General features: G+C 35.9%; 1 protein-coding gene across 4 annotated transcripts in view; it reads left to right on the forward strand.

Annotated features, from left to right (window-relative positions):
• PAN3 (poly(A) specific ribonuclease subunit PAN3) overlaps positions 1-21,111 on the forward strand; it is a 79,948-nt gene that overhangs the window by 48,790 nt on the left and 10,047 nt on the right. For 3 of the 4 annotated variants that reach the window (XM_063394728.1, XM_063394730.1, XM_063394726.1), the window contains 10 exons: positions 2,109-2,356; positions 3,028-3,132; positions 3,791-3,848; positions 4,954-5,115; positions 5,278-5,394; positions 5,511-5,612; positions 13,320-13,485; positions 13,898-13,985; positions 19,895-20,034; positions 20,794-20,923. In XM_063394728.1, coding sequence (XP_063250798.1) covers positions 2,109-2,356; positions 3,028-3,132; positions 3,791-3,848; positions 4,954-5,115; positions 5,278-5,394; positions 5,511-5,612; positions 13,320-13,485; positions 13,898-13,985; positions 19,895-20,034; positions 20,794-20,923 — 1,316 coding nt within the window. The remainder of the gene's footprint in view (positions 1-2,108; positions 2,357-3,027; positions 3,133-3,790; positions 3,849-4,953; positions 5,116-5,277; positions 5,395-5,510; positions 5,613-13,319; positions 13,486-13,897; positions 13,986-19,894; positions 20,035-20,793; positions 20,924-21,111) is intronic. The other variant, XM_063394727.1, reaches the window with a different exon arrangement.

Here is a 21,111-nt window from a genome sequence, read left to right on the forward strand (position 1 = left end):
GCATTTGTGTTTTAGTCTTTTGTTTAAAATAGTAGCTGTTGAAATATTGAAGCATTACTCAGTTATTTAAGGTAACTTTTACCTTAATGAAAGCTTACTTTCTTTTGCAGAATAAATTGGTGCTTTCAAAATATGTAACATTTTACAGTCAAACAGTTAATTTCTAAACAGATTTTTAGGAGACTGTTACCATTTAGCAGTGGCTATTATAATTCACTCTTTAAGTTAGTGCACTAATCAACAATATTCTACAATATTGCGTATCTATAAGGTGTGTGTACACATATATACGTGTATTAATTACAGAAAAGTTCTAGTCTAGAAAAGTGCAGACTTTTTTCCTTTCATATTCTTATATTCTACATGTTTATAAAAAGAATAAATTACTTAAAAGACACAATTAAAAAGAAAGGCATATGATTTTACTGCAGTTGCATTTTTTAAAATCTTGTTAGTTTTGTTGAAACTGTTCACTTTTGAGGAACAAAAGAGAATTGTGCTGAATTTATAAACATGGGTTTTGAGTTGCTGAAGGAGTAAATGAGAGGAGCTAAATGAAAGGTTACAAATATTCTGTTAATATCATTAGGATAATATAATTTCAAAGTAATTTTTCCCAAGCTACTGCTTACTTGTTAATACAAAAACTTATTTGCTTTTGTCTTTTGTTTTAAAAGGAAAAAATGAAATGTAGGAGGGATGAGATTACTTTAGGGACACGATACGAGTGTGAAATCACTCCTACACATTACTGATGATGCATTTTGAGAACTCTGCATACAGTAACTCGTGATTGAGGTTAAATAAACTAGTTTATGTAACTAAAAAGCATGTATGCAAAAAAAAAATTTCCTGTTGGTTTCATTAGTTGGATATTTGCTTAAATTACTCTGGTTACTAGAGCTTAAGAAGTTAATTTAATCAAATATATGAGTAATAACTAACAATTCTAATTAGAGAAGAATTCTCAGCTGTCAATAGAATGTTAAATACGAAAGCTGTGTATCTTTTTTCAAGAAAGAGATTTAGTATGACTAATACAACTCTGACTGTATAGAAGAGAAAGTATCTCCCAGTTTGAACTGAGTAATAATAACTTTCAAAGATGTTTTCCTTGGTGTTAATCTGAACACCTGAATGTCACATCATCTGCTAGTAAGTAACTTTACAAGGAGTTTTTTTGAAGGGTTATCTCTTCCTCAACAGCACACTGGAATGTCTATTTTACCCCTGATTTTTATAAATAAGCAGATCTGAGAATTCTGCATGCAATATCTGTTGCAAACAAAAGACTGTTTCGTAACTAAAAAGTGTGTATGGAAAAAAGTTACCCGTATTTTTCTCATTGATGCACTTTATTTACAAGTAGAGTTTCTCAGGTGTCACTGGAGTTGCCCCTGTAATGTTGAAGGTGAACACCAGGCAATAATTTCAAATAAATTAGAAAATCCCAACAGGAATGTTTAATAGACTTCATATCATGAGATGTTACCTAACTTTACATACTAAATAGATCTTTTGAAGGATGACTTTTGAATATAATAATTGCAGGAAAATAGGTAATTACTCCCCTGGAGTTATTAATAGTAGCATGTTGTGTATTATTAACACACTTATTTGTGTGCTGTGTTACTGGAGACATTCATAGCTGTGGAGTTCTAATAAAAGGTACATGCATAATCAGGTGAAGTGAGTTACAGCTAAGCAAACTCCATTGACTGCTCATGTAACTGTTAAGTAAACACTCACTTATGTAGTCATTAATATTTTTTATCTTTTTGCAGTTGAATGAACTAGCTTTTAGACACAGCATTATTTTGACTTATCTTCCCCTTTCAGCTACTTCTGTGTTTTTCATTTCAGTTTTTCATGTGTATATTGTACCTCCCAAGCCCTATCTCTCTACACTAAGCAAAGATTTTTGGGAAAATAATATCTGTTCAGTCATGCTCTTACTGTTTTATCTCTCAAGGATTTCTGTATCTGTATGAAGAGTTAAGTGTCTCACCTGCTCAGAATATTGTTGGTAGTGAAGGCTGCTTTTCTGAAACTGCTAAATTTTTTTGATGACAGATTTGATCAAGAATATCTTCTTGTGTTTCTTTAAGGAATGTCACTGTCAGCAGGATCATCTCCTCTTCATTCTCCCAAAATAACTCCTCATACATCTCCTGCTCCTCGAAGAAGAAGTCATACTCCTAACCCAGCAAACTATATGGTGCCTACTAGTGCCTCTGCATCTGTCGCTAACGCTGTCTCTCAGCCTCCATCTACTGGCCAGGTGATCCAGAAGGAAACAGTGGGTGGAACAACGTACTTCTACACTGATACAACTCCAGCACCTGTCACAGGAATGGTATGCTGGCTTTCAATACACAGCTGTCTGGAGTTTGGAAGTGCTGAATTGGTCCACACTACAGATATTATTTTTAATGCTATAAACTGCTTATTCTGTGTGAAGATTAGGCTCTTTAGTTATTTCTAATGTTTCTATTGTTCTCCAAAAATCACTGAAATATAAGGACCAGAGAAAATTTTTATATATTTTTTCAAGTACAGTTGTGTAGAGCTTTCTGGGATTTTAATACAGCATCAACAAGAAAGCATTCTATATGTCTCAGTGGATACATTCATAAGAAGAAAACATCAAAAGTCAGATTTTGTTTTTTTATAGGTTTAAATAGCTCTTCCATTTACAGTGATGGGGAAGAGGCAATTACAAAACTGTTAAAATAACTATGTACATACATAGTATGTACATAGTTATTTCTATATATAGTGTATATATATACTATATATAGTGTATATATATGTATATATAGTATGTACATAGTACATACTCCCTCTCCCTTAAAATCATTAGAAGTGAATACCACATTAAAAATTCTAATATATCTGACAATATATTTGTAACTTGTACTGTACATGAAGATTGCATAGTTCTGTAGTTTGAGCTGAAAGAGTGAGAACTTCATTTACCCTATCCTTAAGGACTTTAAAAAGCTTCTTGAAATTCTTTATTTTTAGGTTTTTCCAAACTACCACATCTACCATCCAGCTGCTCCTCATGTTGCTTACATGCAGCCAAAAGCCAATGCACCTTCCTTCTTCATGGCAGATGAGCTCAGACAGGTAAGATGGTAGAGAGTTTAAAGGAAAAATGCATATCTTGGTAAAGAATAGAAAATTGCTAATGGTAAAAGAGAAATAGACACTTGCAATCTGTGCAGTCAGTTTTCCTGTGGAGAATTTGAAAAATCAAATCTTGTAGTAGGTGAAGTACAACAGAGTGGGGGTGAGTTACAACATAGATGACTGCAGTCTAATCTGCATGCCATGATTTACTATTTAGCTCAGTACTATTACTGATGTGTTTTTTTGGTGCATGGGTTTATTTTTGTAGCATTATTTTAAGCTGCAATACTCTTCTTTTTTAAAGTCTCCCACTGAAATTAAAGTGTATGCAGTGTATGTTAGTTGAAGAGCTCTTCTCAGGGCTCATCATCTCAAGGCTGGCTCTGAGTGTTACTCACTTCAGCTATGCTGTAGTAGGTGCCTTTGTCTGTGCCAGCTATAGCAAATGCCTTCTGAAGTTCCTTCAATAATTTAGGTATTTTATCATTCAAATTTTCAAGCTAGTGGTCTTCTGACACTCTCTGCCCTAGACACTGGCATCAATTCTCTATTTTAGTATAGATAGCTAGTGCTTCAAAGACAGTGCTTTCTTAAATTATCAAAAAATAATGAGCTGAATTATAATGTTCAAAACTTAACTTAATTTTTCCTTAAGGAACTCATCAACAGACACTTAATAACTATGGCCCAGATTGATCAGGCTGATATTCCTGGTAAGTGTTTCTCAAAACTCTAAACAGTGATCATGTTTTTCTGCAACCATGCGCATTCATCTATATTAATAACATCTTGGAAAAAATGCTACCTGTTTTTAATTTTTCATGGAGCTTTAATCACCAGCCCAAGCTGTGGGTAACCAAATGCAAAATTCAATAAATATGAATTCTTTTGTCTTCTATTGTAATTTTCTTCTGTTTTGAAACTCCTTAATGGTTAGGAATACTTGGAATTGCTGAGAAAGGAAAAATCATTAAGGCAGTAAAGCCTTGTTTTGTAGAAGAAGAACAGTTTTGTATTACTTTGTAGATATTAGGTCTTTAAATGATGCCTATATTTTTCAAAGGTTGTATGTAAACTAGCAAAGCAGTTTGTTTTGAAGTGACTTGGCTGGCCTGTCAGAAAAGGCTTTGTACTAGTTGTCAGGCAAAAAAGCCATATACTGTTTCCTGTGATTTGGGAAAGTTTTTTTGGGGAGTTTACATTATTCTGCTTGATTTGAATAGTTTTTGCTTGCCGTATCTTCTCAAATGTGTGCATAATATAATGATGCAGTATAAAAAAATGCAGTTTACTGTTTTAGTCCAGATGAAGTGTGAGGGTAATCTTCTCATCTGATTTGTAAACCTTTAGCACTTCTTTCTTCCTGTTTTCTAAACCAGTATTTTAAAACACATAAGACTGATACTTCCTTTCTTTTTCTGATGAAAATGGGGTTCTTACTGTGGTATGAAGTGTGCATGGAAATTGGTGCTTATTACTGAATAAGTGTAGGAAAAACACCAAAGAAATATTATTCAAAAGGGTGAATTTCTAAGGTAAATGAGAAGGGGCAGATGGAACTGTGCATCTATTCTGTTGATTTTACTTGGTGTAATACTTTTTCTGAAGGCAATAAGTTTATCTGTGGAATCACTTCTAGGAACCTACCAATGTGTTGGTATTAAAGCAAAAATAGTGAATTTTAACTTCACATGCAACTAAAAGATGGTGGAGATAATTTATATATTAATGAAAGCCATTTTAATTTTCTCTGCTACTCAGTAGCTTTCTTAAAGTCAGCTGAAGCCTAATGTGTTTCTGTGTATAAACTGATTTTAGCAGTTCCTGCGGAAGTGGACAGCTACCACAGTCTCTTTCCCTTGGAACCACTGCCACCACCCAATCGGATACAGAAAACGAGCAACTTTGGGTACATTACATCGTGCTATAAGGCTGTAAATAGTAAAGATGACCTTCCATATTGCCTTCGGAGGATACATGGTGAGAAAAATGGAGTTGTCTCAGTAGGATTAGCATTCCTAAGTGTACCAGTCATATTTTAATGTCTGGTTGCTTCTCAGCAGTTCCAGACAAAATTTTAAAGTAAAAAATTTCTCATTCTAAACATTATACTTTAAACAATGGGTTTCGTTTTTCTCCTAGGTTTTCGTCTTGTTAACACAAAGTGCATGGTATTGGTTGACATGTGGAAAAAGATTCAGCACTCAAATATCGTAACTTTGCGAGAAGTGTTTACCACTAAAGCTTTTGGAGAACACTGTAAGTTTTTCTTTTTTCTTTCCCACTGCCCCACCCCCCCACTCTCCCCAGCTGATGTGTTGATACTTTTTTCAAATGTGCTTGAATAATAAATATCACCTGTTCCTATTTTTAAGCTTTAGTGTTTGCATATGATTTTCATGCTGGAGGAGAGACTATGATGAGCAGACACTTCAATGACCCTAGTGCCGATTCCTATTTCACAAAGCGGAAATGGGGTAAGGAAACCACACTATCATATAATGCTTCTGTACACTGTTTCCAATACTTCAGCAGTAAACATCTGGTCATAAATAGTTGTTCAGCTTAGTTTTTTGCCTAATCAGTTCTGTCATACTGAGTGATTGATATGAGAGAACTCTTCTTCACCTGCTCTTTGTAAAATTTTTAAATTATCAAACACGTATACCATTGATGTCAGCATGTAAGGGAATTACAGCTCTTTGAAGGAAAAATAAGTTGGAACAAAATTGGGAGCCGGGAGCTCTGGTGTCCTTATTGCAGGTCTGTCACCAGGTAACGCCTAACATTTAATGGTAATGACTCCAAAATTCAAAAGATGCCAATTTGATGCTTACTGTTTAGGTGTCCTTCTATTTTTTTTCCTCACTATGTATTATGAGGAATAACTAGACAGTATTTTATTTGAAATGTGAAGTACTAATTAAGACAAGAAATGGGTTGAAAAATCCCTGTACCATATTCTTTTCAGACACCAACTTCACATCTTAGGTCTGATTTTTTTTTTTTTTTTTATCATGTTTATACTTAACTTCAATTGAGTCACTAAAACTACACCAACATTCTTAAATAAATTCTGTCACAAAATGGTCTGTGGCTCAGCAAGTAGCACAGTAGAGCTCATATGCTTGTGGCTAAAGCCTTTTCTCCTCCAAAAACAGTGTGCTCTCAATCATTCTTCCTGTTAGGACCAGTTCAGGACCCCAAACTGCAGTCAGGTGTTTGGAACACAGTAGTGCCATGCTGAGAAAGAGAGGTGGTCAGTGCTGAATGGGATCACAGAAAGGCTTAAGGTAGATAAATAGCCTGCAGAGCTTTTTTGGACCAACTTCTAGCTTGATGCAGGAGCAGCCCTGAAACTGTATCCAGCACTAGGAATGACCAGAGGACTGTGACATGGCCTGGGGTTTTTTTGGTTTTTTTTCTAATTAGAGCAGATTTTCCCTAAATGTCTTTAGGCTTCCTGCATATGAAGAGAAACAGAAGTGAAGGTTTTTTTCTTTCTTGTACCTTTTGAAATTAGAGCTTTTAGCTGTGAATTCAAGCTGTTTTGAAGGTTGAGATGTAGAACTTCACTTGGCTATTGCTTACATCAGAGTATAGTAGTTGGTAGTGTGTGAGTATGTTCAAAGGCTTGAAGAAAACCTTATATACATTCAAAGACTTGTGAATACCTTACATACTGCATAATTCTCAATGACTTAGCACTGAGCTGACCAGTATAAGTGGAGAAGGAACTTGATTTCCACCACTGCTTTTGGTGGTAATATCTCAGATGGAGGAAACCCTAGTTTGATGTGTCATACCCTGTGGCAAATCAGAGACTGCAATTACAGATTCAATGAGCCTGATGTGAAACTAATTTGGTGAGATAAAACTGGAAGATCTAGTGCCAGGTTAATGACTGTTACGTGCAGGACTAGACTTCTGAGCGTTTCCCAGTCATGGTTTTTAATTTCCATGTAAATCAGTCCTTGTTATGCTTTTGTATCTCTCTAGAGAATCATAGAAGGATGATGTTTGTTCTAGATAAAATAATGGAAGTTACAATAAAATTCTTGGGAACACATTCTTTTGTCACACTGGAAAATAGTTAAGTTGTGGTCCTATAAAGGGCAGTCATGTCTCATTAATCTATTGAAGTTCTTTAAAGGAAGATCCAGTAGATAAGACCCTGGAGTTTTCAGTGAGGTTCAACAGAGTCTTTAAAAGAGCCTAAATAGTCATGTGGCAGAGAAAGTTCTCAGTTAGGGTAATGCCTGGTTAGAATATTGGAAATAGAAAAAGTGAAAAGTGAAGATCACTGATGGATCTCAGAGGGAGATGTCCTAGGAGTTATATTTTTCAACACATTCAGTTGTTTCCTCTGAAGATAAATGGTCTGTAAAAGTTTGCTGGTAATACCAAATTATTTGGATTGTTAGAAACAAAGGCCAATTGTGATTGATTGCAGAAGGATCTTAAAAGACTGGAACTCCTACTGATAATATAGCAGGTGATATAATGTAAACCAATGTGATCAAAGGAAAAATGTAACTAGCTTTAGACATGAAATGATGGCCTCTGTTGTGACTGTTGCCACTCAGTAATAGGTATGGGACCACAATTAAGTAGATTGAAGAAAATACTGTGCTCATGCTGAATAGCTGTAAATATGAAATAGGTTGATGTATCTTATGAAGAAAAGAGCAACAAAAGGGTAGATGTATTCAAGATGTGTGTGCCTTATAGACTCCTATCTGTTGCTGTGGTCCTCCTCATGTATTTTGAAGGGTGTAGAGGAGCAGCAGAGAAGTTGAGGAGTCAGGGATAATCAAAAGAGTGGAACAGTTGGATCAGGAACAGCAAAGTGGAATAATGCTTTTAAAGATGGAAAGGAATATAATGGGGTTAATAATGGCTGGGTTAAAAATGTGGTCTGAATAATCATCTGGAATAACGAAGAAATGAATAAAAACAGTTTATTTTTTCTTCCAGCCTAAAACTAAGGACTTACCAATGAAACTAGACAGGTAGTAAATTCAAAAACTGTGTAAGGATAATTAAGTCATGGAACTTTCACAGATTATTTTGGACATTTGCCGCGATTCAAGGGGGAAGTGGGCTTACTCATGGGGAAGAAATATTTAGGGACTGCAAAGACATGACATTTACTTCTGGGCTGCAAATGACTGGAGACTAATAGAATGTTCTGCTTGTTTGTGTTTAATACACTTCAGTATTCATGGCAAGCTGATTTTAGTGTATTTGTCTTTGAAACAGGCTCATGGGCTGTATGAACCCTACTTTAACTTCCTTTTATAGGCAGGAATAATTTGGGAAGTTAGAAATAAGACCTCAATGTCTGTTCAAACCAAAGTATTATTTAGTTAAAATGAGCTGTTGCAACAGAACTTACAGGGATATGTAGGGAAGATCTGTCTCCTGACTATGGCACTTACTGCCTGCTCTTTCACTCTTTTTAGTAGATAAATTAGGGGAATAGTCACCTGAATTCCCAAATTTTGCCAAATCTTTCTGCATATCTTTGCTCTTTTTTTTTTTTTTTTTTTTTTTTTTTTTTTTTTTTTTTTTTTAATAACTGTTGCTTTCTAGTCTGGTCCTCAGTAGAAGGAACAATTTAAGAGAGAAAAATAAGATTGCATACCTATAACTTGATTTCTGAGAATTGCCTGCCTTCACAGATCCTTTCTCCATCCCCTCACAGAGTTTCTTGGCCGTCTGCCTGCCTAGAGGAGACTCCCAAGAGAAGCAGGGGAATGGATGGAAGTTGGGTACTCTGCAGCATGAGGCCCAGATTAGTACAATTGCTTTTAAAGGTTTTAGGAGGCACAACACTGTGAACCTGATCAGTGAACTCAGAGAATTTGATTTCAGGTATGCAACCTTATTTATGTTGAACACTTCAGTTGGCAACATGAGACCTTGATAGTTAAAAGATGAGGATTATGGTTTACATGGCTGTCTTGCATGTCACTGGTGTCAGTGTGGTCAGTCTTGGGTGTTTTCTTCTTGCCATGTTATTTACAGAGCCTGTCACAGAGCTACCTTGGTAGAGATTTGTTGTGGGGGAGAAAAATAGCAGATTAAATTTACTTTTGTACCGTAAAGTAATGTCTCTAACTTTTGAATTCAGTAGAATTTGTTGCTTGTGTTCTTTATTCAATGATACCACCTCTTCTTTCAGATGGTATAATGTGATAATCTAGCATTGTTCTGTCATATTTTACTAAATTTGCACATTTTAAAATCAGGAATTTGAATTTTTACTTAATTGCTAATCAAAGTACATTTATTTGAAAAGTTTCTTATTTTATTCTCACCTCTTATATTTTATCAAAACACTTCTTCATACTCTAAACATTAAATCTGTTGTTCTGGAACTTTTTGGTTTTCTTCCACTTTTCTTACATTTCTTAGCTTCAGATTATAGTAAGTATTAGTGCATTTATCTCTGCTGAAATTAGGTTCTCTTTGCATTAGCAAGTTAACTCAAAAATACTGAAATTGTTGCTCTTAACAGTTCAATAATTGAATGGTAAACCAAATTCTGAATGTATGTACTTTAAAAGTTAATAGCCAGAGAATCCTGACAAATTAACAGTAACTGTTGAAAGCTGCCAGAAAGGTTTGTCCTGATGAGTTTTTGTGGTTGACAGAGATAAGCATGCCTTTGATATGTCCTTTAGTCTGCTTTTAAACACTGAGTAATTAAATGTTGGCGTACATGCTGTTAGTAGGAGTTTTCAGCAGCACAGTCTCTGTTTTTCAGCAAACAAATATTTTCTGATGAAGATAAGCATAGTCTGGGAAACTTGCTTTACTTTTGCCACATTAATGGTAGTACGCCATGCACAGAAATGGACTTCACTGCTGACTTTGCAGTTTTTGCATCCCCACGTGCTGAACATTTTTTCATAAATATACCCCTTCCACTGCAAAAGAAATAAGGTGTGTGATGACTAGGTGAATAGTGTGTGATGAGAAGAATATATGAATATTGAAAGTCAGCATAATGTTTTTGAAGACAAAATATGTGATTAATAATTATCCTAAAATACCTTTGCCAAAGGCGGCAACTTTTTTAAAGTAAGTTCAAGTTTTCAGTAGCTTTTGAATTTTTACAAAAAATACTGCTGCACTCCAGTAGTTCAGAATCTTTCTGTATATTGAGAACTGGGAAATGTAAAACCAAACACCAGTTTCCCTGAAGGAGAAATGAAAGCTACTGCATTTGTCTTGCTTTCAGTACTTTAACTTAGAACACCAAGTAAACACCGAACAACTCACAGCTCAAAATGTAAAAGATTGATTTGCAAGTCTGAGAGGTTCAATTTAGTAAACAGCTAAATCTTTCATTGGGTTTTTTTTTCTTCATAACTGTGAGAATTGCTGTTTCTCAGCATGCTTTCTGGCAGTGTTCCCGATGATGTCAAACAGGTCCTACTGCTGGTGTTCCCAGGTCTTACTTTGCACCCGAGGACTATTCCTAGATTCATACTTGCTCTGGAGAATAAAATTTCATTTGAATGCTTTTTATAGCAAGCAAAAACTTAATATACACATGCATACCAGTACAGAGGATATTTTTTTTGTTCTGTTGTCAACAGCATACCACAGAACTTTAAAAATAATGGTTAGCATTTTTATTTATTTATGTTTGTCCCAATGTGGCAAGGAAAAATAATGGATAATCTGTGTTTTTGAAGTGGCAGGTTTTAAATTTTTTATCACTTCCATTAGTTTCTGTGTTCTGCATCACAGAGATGAAAGTATTGGGAGAGGTGAATCTACCATGCAGTAAGTGAGAAGAACAGAGTCTGAAATTTTGCTTGTTGTAGCCATAGATTCAGCCTGTGGTGGGAGGAAGCCTTTGCTAATCAACCATGGAATCTCTTAGAAAACCAGTTTTTCAAGTAATACTCTGATCATTTGGATAATGTTTACTTATATTCTTGTGGTGTTTTTCCTGTGTTCAGCACTGTTTGGAAAGCTTTATGGGTTTCTCCTGAAGAGCAAGCTTTTGGGTCTTATCTCCCTGGGTCCTTGCTCAAGTGCTGTCTGTGGCAGGTCTGATTGGCCTCTTGGGACATACATAACAGTTAGCATTGCAGCCAACTGAATTGTGCTTATTTTGAACAGATAGATATGTAAGAGGGCATTTCAATGCAGATTCTTCCCCAAAATCAGCTTCCCCATAGCTGATTGTTCTTCTTTTAGCTTGTATGTTTAGTGTATGTGAATGTAAGGTGCAGCTGGTGTGAAAGCAGCAGCCTAGATTTGGCTGTAGCCTCAAGGAAGCTTTTCCACTACTAAAGTGATGTTGCTTGAGATTTTCTGATAGATGAGGAGAAGCTGTGTTGAACTCTGGTCTTTCAGTGTATATTGGATATTCTCTTGGTTACATTGCATTTGAAAATCAAAGGTCAAGTGCTGTTATGCCTGCAGAAAAATAGCTGCCAAGTTTTGGCTTTTCTCTTTCTTTGGGATATCATAGGAACATTTCTATTCTGCACTTACTTCATACAGATGTAACTGTCTTGCAGTATCCATGCACATCCCTGTTAAACTTACTCATGGTGCTGTTCCTGAAATATAAAGTGCATTCTACAGCAAATAGTAAAGAGAGTGTCAACTAACAGGAGGTTGTATCTCCTCAGTCATTTCATATTATAATTTTCCTCATGCTGAAGAAGAGAAAATTATGAGGGGCAAAAGTTTGCTATGTGAGACTTTTGGTATGATGGTTTTTGTGGGAAGTGATTTGCATAATGATTCATCAGGAGGCCAGAAAAAACAAACAATATCTTGTTACATTCAGCTTTTAGTAGACATGACAGGCTTACTGTTTTTTAAAGGAACCAGCATCTTGATCTTCATAATCTAGACCAAAGCACTTTAAACCTGAAAAGCAAACTAAAATTTCAAAAACAACAAAACAGAGGTCAAATGAAAGCTGGTAACATTCCCAGCTCATCACCCAAAGTCAGTAAAATTTCCAAGTAAAAAGTTATCAGTAATGTGTTACACTTTTTTTCACTGTGCATATATTTTGTGTGTGTATACACATGCTTACCTTGATCAAATGCACAGATGGTTGATATGGTTGTGTAGGGAAAGGGGGGGGAAAAACCCCAATCTCAAGAAACAACAAAAACACAAAGCAACCCAAAAACCCCCAAACAAACAAAACAAACAAAAAGAAATATTTAGGGAAGAGCACAGTCAGTTTACAGTGAAACCAGTCAGATGCTTACATGATTTTACTTAATGATGATATTACTGGTCTCAAAACTAGCAAAATCAGTACTGAGACAACCTCTTGAAATGTCTCATGTGGTTTGTAAAATTGAGATATACTGTCTTACTTTGGATGTATTTTCTTCTGCTTCAACTTTGTTCAAGGCAAACAATGCCAGCTCACTTGAATTACACATCATACTTAAAATAACATTTGTTATCTATATTTTCATTTTTTCATCTGTGACTCAGTATTACTCAAATATGTTTGTAATGTAGGATTTGGGTATGTGTTTGCAAAGAATGAGTTTTACTTCTGGAAGGAGAACTACAAATCTATTTGGAAGGGGAGCAATGCATTTCTTTCATACGACCCATGGAATAGGAGTCCTGCAAATGATGACTTGTCAGGGAGCTGTGTCACAGCAGAGCTTGTGTGAAGTTGTATTCAATGATGTTTAGCCACCAAATCTTTGTCTGATTTGCCCATGTAATTTGAATTTAGCTTGTTATTTATTTCTTATTAGATGATAGAAAATGTTTAATTGGGCAGCCTACTTGCAATAAAGGAGGTAAAATGTTGCACGTATTGCAGTACATACTCTTTGTTTCAGGATACTGGTGTTTTTACTTCTGAAGGAGCTGCATATTTTGATATACTATCTACTTTGAGCAATTTCCAACCAAAACATAATTTCCCCAAATATGAGACTGAAAATAATAATGCCTAATGAATTGTCAATATTTTCAAAAAACCACAAGTGAAGCCAACCAATGAAGAAAAATCTATTCCCAACTCACCTTTAAAAGAAATAGATGTATCTTTCACGGACTATTAAGTGTTAAATGAATTGAATATGTGAGTTAATTGTATAATTGGAGATGTTGTACTTTGGTTTTTGCACAGTGGCCTTCTATTGATGCTTACAATGTTTTGTTTCTAGGTCAGCACGATGGGCCTCTGCCACGGCAGCACGCGGGGTTGCTTCCAGAGTCTTTGATATGGGCATATATTGTGCAGCTCAGCTCTGCCTTACGGACCATCCACACGGCAGGACTGGCGTGCAGAGTGATGGATCCAACGAAGATTCTGGTAACGGGCAAGACAAGGTAATGAAAGCGTTCAGTCTCACTGTGCTGTGTTCGTGGCAGCTGCTGACTGGGCACCTGATACATAAATACCTACTAAGTTCTCTCAGCTGCCATGAGGCAGTGTGCTAAAGCTTATACCTTTGGTTTTTTAAAGGTCTTTTAAAACACATTTTGGGAAGTCTTATATATTGTCCTCAAACTACATACAGATGAGACCCACTACTGTCAGTTTAAAAATTAGTTGATTTATTTGTAAACTGAACACTGCGCATTTTATCAAATTGTAAAATCAGTCTTTTCTGATGCATAGTAATTTGCTAAGTACTGATGACTTTTATCCTATCAAACAATTCAATGAATGCTAGAGGAAAAATTGAATAACCAATAAAGTTTAATGGCAATTTTTCCTTTTCTCTTCTTGTTCCTAAAGGTTACGAGTTAATTGTGTTGGAATCTTTGATGTTTTGACATTTGACAACAGTCAAAATAATCCACTGGCATTAATGGCTCAGTTTCAGGTAAGACAACACTACCAGTTAGGTTGGCAGTTTGGAGAGGGATTACTGCAAACTGCTGTGATTCCTTTTGGAAGACAAACACTTCAATTAAACTGTGGTCCAGTGTATCTATCTGTAGAAGACTGTTTTTTAATTTCTGATTTGATCTTAGTTCTTCCATACACTATTCAAATTTGCTTGTAATTTATAAATGTGAATGCTCTTTGATACTTTGATATCTTCTGCTTCTAAAATTTCAGCAAGCTCACCAAACAGGTTAAACCATAATATTTAACAAACTTAAGTCAGAAATAACTGTAAAAAATAGAAATCTCTAGATGAAGGAGAAGAAAAATCTTATATTTAGTGTTAGAGATAAAAAAATAATGATTCAGTAATAGTTTTTGCTCTGTCTTTTGTGATTTTTGGCATAAATACCTAGGTGTTGAATACCTTCTGAGAGGAGTATGATCTTTCAGTTAACTGCATTTAAGCCCTCTCCTCATGCCTGAAAGATTCTAGTGTATCTTTATTTTGGGCTCCTAGTTTTTCCGTGCTCTCCTGGTGTTCTCTGAAGCGTGGACTGCATAATTCCTGAATTAAGAAGAACCCCTTTAGACTTAACAAAAACTGTTCCACAGTCATCTGGAGCATCACTGTGTACAGGAGTGCCTCTTTCCCTAACTTCCCCTCAGGGTAAAGTACATTACTTCAGCAGTCATCACATACCCTGTCTGTACTGGGAGTGAAAGACTACAGTAGGGAGTTGGATTTAATTTATTTTCATTAATTGACCTTATTCACTGTGATAACTGCATATTCAGAGTCTTTGAGTAACAAGTGAAATGTTTGAACTTTGGCTAGCCAGAAACTAGCTTGTTGGAGACCATGTCCTAGAACATAACTTTTTTTTTAACAGTATAGTAAAGCAGTTTTCAGTGTACTCTGAGGAGTACACCAAAGGATTTCACGCTCACAAACACACTCAGATACATATCAGTGGGCTTTTGGTAATAATTTAGTGGAAAACAATTGAGAGGAGATGAAAATATATATAAGTAAGGGATTCCATGCCTAAAAGTGTAATGAAAGGGGTTTTCTTTTTAAATCTAAGTACTTCTCTATTTTAATTTCAGCTTGGAAGGGATCCTCCTGAGATATTATGGCATTCAAGTAAAGAAAAACATTTTAAGTACTTGGAGATACAAATCTAAAAATATTTGCAGGTACACAAGTCTGTCAAAAGCACTTACCACCACAGCAGCTCAACACATGTCAGATGACTTGCTTGCCTGGTTTTGTTTAGGGGGAATGGCTTTTCATGTTTGATACGTTGTTAATATTCAAATTGTTTAGGTTGCACTGCTAAACCAGAAAAGAAGTACTCCTAAATACTTAGTTTGGAAGATCTAAACTGCAATTAGTGAATACAGAATGGCATTTTCTTTTGTTGCTTTTTCTAAAAGGGCTAGGCTTTCACTGCCCATTTTCTTCCTTCAGAGGTGCCAGATTAAGTTCATTCCTTGAAATTTAGGAGTAATTTCTCATGCTCTACCTTTGTATGCCCTAGCAAAATAAAATTACAAAATAACAGCTGCTGCTCGTCCTTTTTCTTTTCAATCCATGGCCCAGTTCCTGAATTCCTCTGGGACTTCTGTGACTGTTAAAAATGTAGGTTATCTCTTGGTTTACCTCCCAGCTAATATGCATTTCCTTGTTGTTGTCTTCAATGGAGAAAGGTATATTTGTTAGGATTTGTCATTTTCTGGCTATTTCCCATGGTTAATGTAAAGAAAGAGATTTTGGCCAAAACAGTGAGGGACTATGTAGAAGGAGTGCAATTGTTTCTTTACAGTCTGCATAAAACACATTGATCTCTATGATCATTTAAGAGTTACATAAACGCATCAATAAGGGAAGCTAAAAAGAAGTAAATGAAATATGAATGGCCACTTGCATTAAAAACCAGGGGTTAAACTTGTACCACTGCAGCACACGACTTCCTGCGCCACCCCAGTCCATGAGTTTTGTGTCAGTCAATTGCAAGGCGCAGATGGGAAAACTAAATGGTGATTCAGAAAACAGTAAAAAAAGTTTAATAAATATTTCTGTATTTGGGATAAAATGTGAGTCCTCCCCTTTTCAAAAATAAGAGAATGTAAGTTTTACTGTTTGAACAAGGGGTATAGGGTTACTTTTGCTTAAAGTAAGTATTTTCAATTTAACAAACCAAAATAACTTTCACGTGCAGCTCCCCAGATTTAAAGAAACTACTTTGAAGAAGCATCTCAAGTACTAATATTGACTCTAAAAAAACCTACCAAAATGTGGAAACTTGGAGGCACTTCTAAGGACAATTCCAGAATTTATCCTTTTAAGTGACTCCACCGAACTGGAGTATGGATGAGCTGATACTGATCCAGCCATAGTAGTGGATCAGGATAAACAAAACAGAAGAAAAAGTAATATTAGTTTCAAAGTGTTTCTAGAAAACGGATCCTGTCAAAAATAAGTTTTATTTAAATAGCTTACATGGCTGACTGGTAAAATTAAATGTATAAAATGTTGAGATATCTCTAGAGCATTTGGCATAATGGCACATACCTATTTAATATTAAAAAAAATTAAAGAAGGGTACCTATGCAATCAACATTTAAATTACTCACTTGACATGCTTGAAACTGATTTGGTAACAGGGAGACATTAATGAAGGGACTGTTACTGAGTTTATCTCCTAGGGCTGTTTTTTAGTGAATGCTATTTAATAGTTCTAGCAATTAACTAAATGCTGATAAAATCTTTACTAGTAAAGCTTTCAAGAGATAAAAATTTAAGTTGGTACAGGCTAACTGCATTTAATTGAATTACTAATTAAATAGTTACTAATGGCATGCAGGGTGCATTTTTGAACAAAAGGCTGCCTGTGCTTAGAAGGTGTAAAGCTTTTCCTTGAATCACAGAGTCAACTTAACATGTCTTCGTAGTCACCTCTGATAGTTACCATAGCAGAAGTTTTCTGTCGGATCTGTGTCAAAAGGAACTTAGGGGATCCATAGGAGCATGCAAACACAATAGGGAGTATAAACAGAGAAGTGATTGTACCTAATATTGATCTGTACCTTGCACTAGCAAGGCTACTGCAGGAAGGCATCATGTATTTCTGGGTTCCTGCTGCAAGGAAGTCTAGTAGTTCTTGTGTGCCTTCTTTAACCTTTCTTTGCCTAGGAGCAGTAGGAACTGAATCTGCTGGTATTTTCAGAGGATGGGTTAGGATGTAATAGGCGTATGTGGATTGCTTCCTTACAGAAAGGATGGTGTAACCCAGCTTCTGGGAAGTCATGTATCCCGTCTGAATGGATAGAGTTGGTCAGCAGATGGTAGTTTAGTCTCTTCCAAAACAGTAACCTGACTCTCAGAAATCCTGAACTTTATGGGGTCTTTCCAGCCTTCTGACACTCTGATTCTCCAGTCACACAAGGAAAATATTTCCTTTGTGCTCTTGTAAGAACTTCAAACATTGGATATTGTGATAACATTTTCTTTCAGGGTTTCAGCTAACTGTGAGTAGTGAAGTGCCTCCAGAAAGCAGTTTAACTGGCTTAAAATCTGAATTGTCTTACAGAGTTATAGCTGTATCTTAAATTGATCAATCTCTTGACTGAATGCTTGAAGTTCCTTAAGTAAGTGGGATAAATCCAAGCCACTTTTGTGTCTAAAACAAGCTAATCACTGGCTGTAATTTGAAAACCGTGTGTTTGAGACTGCATTGGGATTTCATATCCTCTCTTCCAGTTCTTCTGGTAGATGCAATTTGCAAAACAAACAAAAGTTTAAGGTTGTAAGTCAAATGCTCAAAACCCCACAAAGCTCAAGTTTAAAGTTTCCTGTCTGATGTTAAATGTAATCTAATGCAATCTGTATTATGAAAGCACCTGTGCAGAAGACAGCATTTTCATAAGGTCTTGCCTGAAGTCATATATTTTCAGTGTCTCAGGGTTGTGTGATGATACAGAATTTATATAGGATATATCCATATGAATGACTAAAAGATGAAAGGTAGTAAGTATAAAGTAGAGGACTGCAGAAAGAAGTACAACTGTGGTTAATACAAGTGCGTATTTCTTTCAAGTCTTTTTGTTGAAAAAATCATAATGAAAATGCCGTTGTCTCAGGTGACATGTTTCTAGATACTGCACCAGCAGAAATCCTCTGTTTAGCTGCTCTGTTAGCAGTGTTCCCTGCTGCTGGAATTGACTCCTTGGCAGTGGAAATGAATTCACACCAAAAGGGGGTTTATTGCTCTGATTAACTTCCCTTTACTAAAGAAAAAAGGAATACTGATACTCAGAAATTCCATGTTGCTTAGGAAATAGTCTAGCAAATGCCAGTCCCACCTCCTTATCAACCACTTTGTCCTTATTTTTGTCTCATTTTCCACATCCTGTTTCTGTCTTCATTAGCTACAGGAATAATATGCTTTTTAACTTCTGACGTATTGCATATCCACATTCAAATCATGCTGCTTAATCATACTCGATATAGGAGCAGCAGGGACATTGAGAGACCTGGAAAGATTTGGTATTTTTTCCTGTCCCTCAGCGTCTGGGAGAGGTAGCTTCAGGGAAGGCTCTGCTCAGCTACTGCAGCCAGTGGCAGCAAGTGTGGTTATGCCTTTGGGTGGAAGAGCTGCGAGGGGCTGTGGCATGTTCACCATCACAGCACTTTTCTAAAGCTGCCAAATTCTAACCAGAACTTCTAATGCTGCCAGATTTTTTAACCTTTCTTGTAGAAATGACACAAGGTGGATTCCTTGCATGACTTTATTCTCTGCTAAATGGCTTGACCTTGCTCTAGGCTATGGAACTGACATTCTCAGTTACCAGTAGCTTTTATGGTTTTAGTTTTGCAAAAGTATCTTATTTTCTCTAAAAACCTCAGGAAAATTCCAATTTTGTATCTCTGGCTGACTGTTAAATTCACTCTGAGGCGTGTATCCAGCATGGAAAGCTGCAGATGTTTTTAAGTTTGGCGAAGTTGTGTGCAGCTGAAAGCCTTTCCATGGAAAGAATCAGCTCAACTTTTCCTATGAATGTCATTGTTTGCTACTAAATTTGCCTCTTGGTTTTAGCAGTGGTATTTAAAAACTGTTACAGCTTTTCAAAATCATTTCTCGTGGCTGGTTATTAATGCTGGCAGAATTTTCTGTTACAGCAAAGCAGGCTGTATCCAGCACTTATCTTTTAAGAGCAGTTCTGCTTTTAACAAAAGTGTTTAGTAATGCAAAGGTTTCTTCATAACACACGATACTGTTCTGTTTGTCAGCCATACAGGCCTGTCTAGGTATTTTGCACAGTTCAGATCTTTTCACACTGTCCATCAGAGATTAAAATATTTGAGCAATTTGTTAAAATGGTAATATCAGGTACTAGAATGTGGCGTGAATCCCCAGTATGGAATTCACACTGGATGGCTAGATTGAAAAATATGAATGCAGAAAATGCTGGTTTCTGTTTAACAAATAATTCTTTTATTTCTGCATCTCATATTGAGAAGACTTGCTCTGTTTGCCACCAGCTCCTTGACTTGTCAGGATTGAGCAGGTGGGTGGTTCAGAGAACCTCATTACAAAGCTTCTGCTCACTACACAGTTCTCTCTGATACTGTCCTTAATCTAAAAATAGGTACTTTTGAAACATTCAAAGATAAATATAGTACTTAAAAATTGCTAGGTGTCAGGACAGATTTTCCTCTGTACCTTTTAACTACTATAACTTGAACAATCATACTGAACTATAATTTGAATAGTACTTACTCAGTTGCTCAAATTCTTCTAAGGTTATTGACAAACTGTCTCTCTTTAACACCATCTAGTACCATAGGTAGTATTTATCTATACTAAGAATCTTACCTGTGTGTGTTTTTCCCTATAGCAAGCAGATCTGATCTCCCTGGGGAAAGTTGTGTTGGCTTTGGCTTGCAATTCTTTATCGGGAATTCAGAGAGAGAATTTGCAGAAAGCAATGGAACTGGTGACAATCAACTATTCCTCTGATCTGAAGAATCTGATTTTGTAAGTTTGTTTATTAAATCTTTTAAAGGAAATTGCAGCACTTTTTATGTGTATATATGTGAACATCAAATGGTATTTTTAAATGCAAGTAAGATTACAGATAAATCTACTGTTGAGATGTCTGCATAGTCAGTGCAGTGTTAAACATTGATGCAAATTTTTTTTGTATAATGCTGGTAGAAGTCTTAGTAAGAAGTAGGAGTGTAAACAAAACAAACATTTAAGGTTGTCTTCAATGCTGGGCTTCATTGTGTGCTCTCTACAATAGCAGTATGTTAGTCTTATCTTACAGTTTCAGAAGGTACTGAGAAATAGGCACATTTACTTTTTGGCCAAAAGGTTGAATGCTAGTTTTTTCTGGCTGCATATTCTTTTTGTGTCATTTCAGTATAGTCAGCCTTTTTCCCCTTGCAGCCTGAGGGGGAAAAGTAAGTCTTTTCTCTTTTCCTCATTTGAAGAAAAAATTGTGTTACATCTGAATCTGCATCCTTCTCTTTTTTTGTATATGCTCTTGCTGTTGGAATGGGGTGAACTGCACAGTTTTGTGAAAGTATATTCCTGTCTTGTTTAAATAACTGACTTGATGTATACATGCAAATTAACTATATTTTCTCTGATGGTTATCTTCTTTTAAGAAACATAACAATTATCAACTTTGTGTATCAAATACAAAAAGTCAAATAGTAATTAAATCATAATGGAATATAATGTCTGGCATTTTCAGAAAGTAATCTTTTGGTGGTTGGGTTACTTTGGCAGGTATTTGCTGACTGACCAAAACAGGCTTCGCAGTGTGAACGATATCATGCCTATGATTGGTGCACGATTCTATACTCAGCTCGATGCTGCTCAGATGCGAAATGATGTCATAGAAGAAGACCTAGCAAAGGTAAATTGTGCAGTAATTCCTGAAGAAAGACCTGTAGTCAGTATTCCTAGAGCTGTACCTTAAAAGGGAATGTTTTCTACTGGTTTCTGTTGGTTTTTTTAAATTTCTATTTGTTTCTTAACCTAAGTAATCTGCCTGAAGGCTTGACAACTCTAAGCTCGGGCTTTTGAAAGTCCCAGAGCTTCAAG

The sequence above is a fragment of the Prinia subflava genome, chromosome 3 (assembly GCF_021018805.1).
Source record: "Prinia subflava isolate CZ2003 ecotype Zambia chromosome 3, Cam_Psub_1.2, whole genome shotgun sequence".
NCBI lineage: Eukaryota > Metazoa > Chordata > Aves > Passeriformes > Cisticolidae > Prinia > Prinia subflava.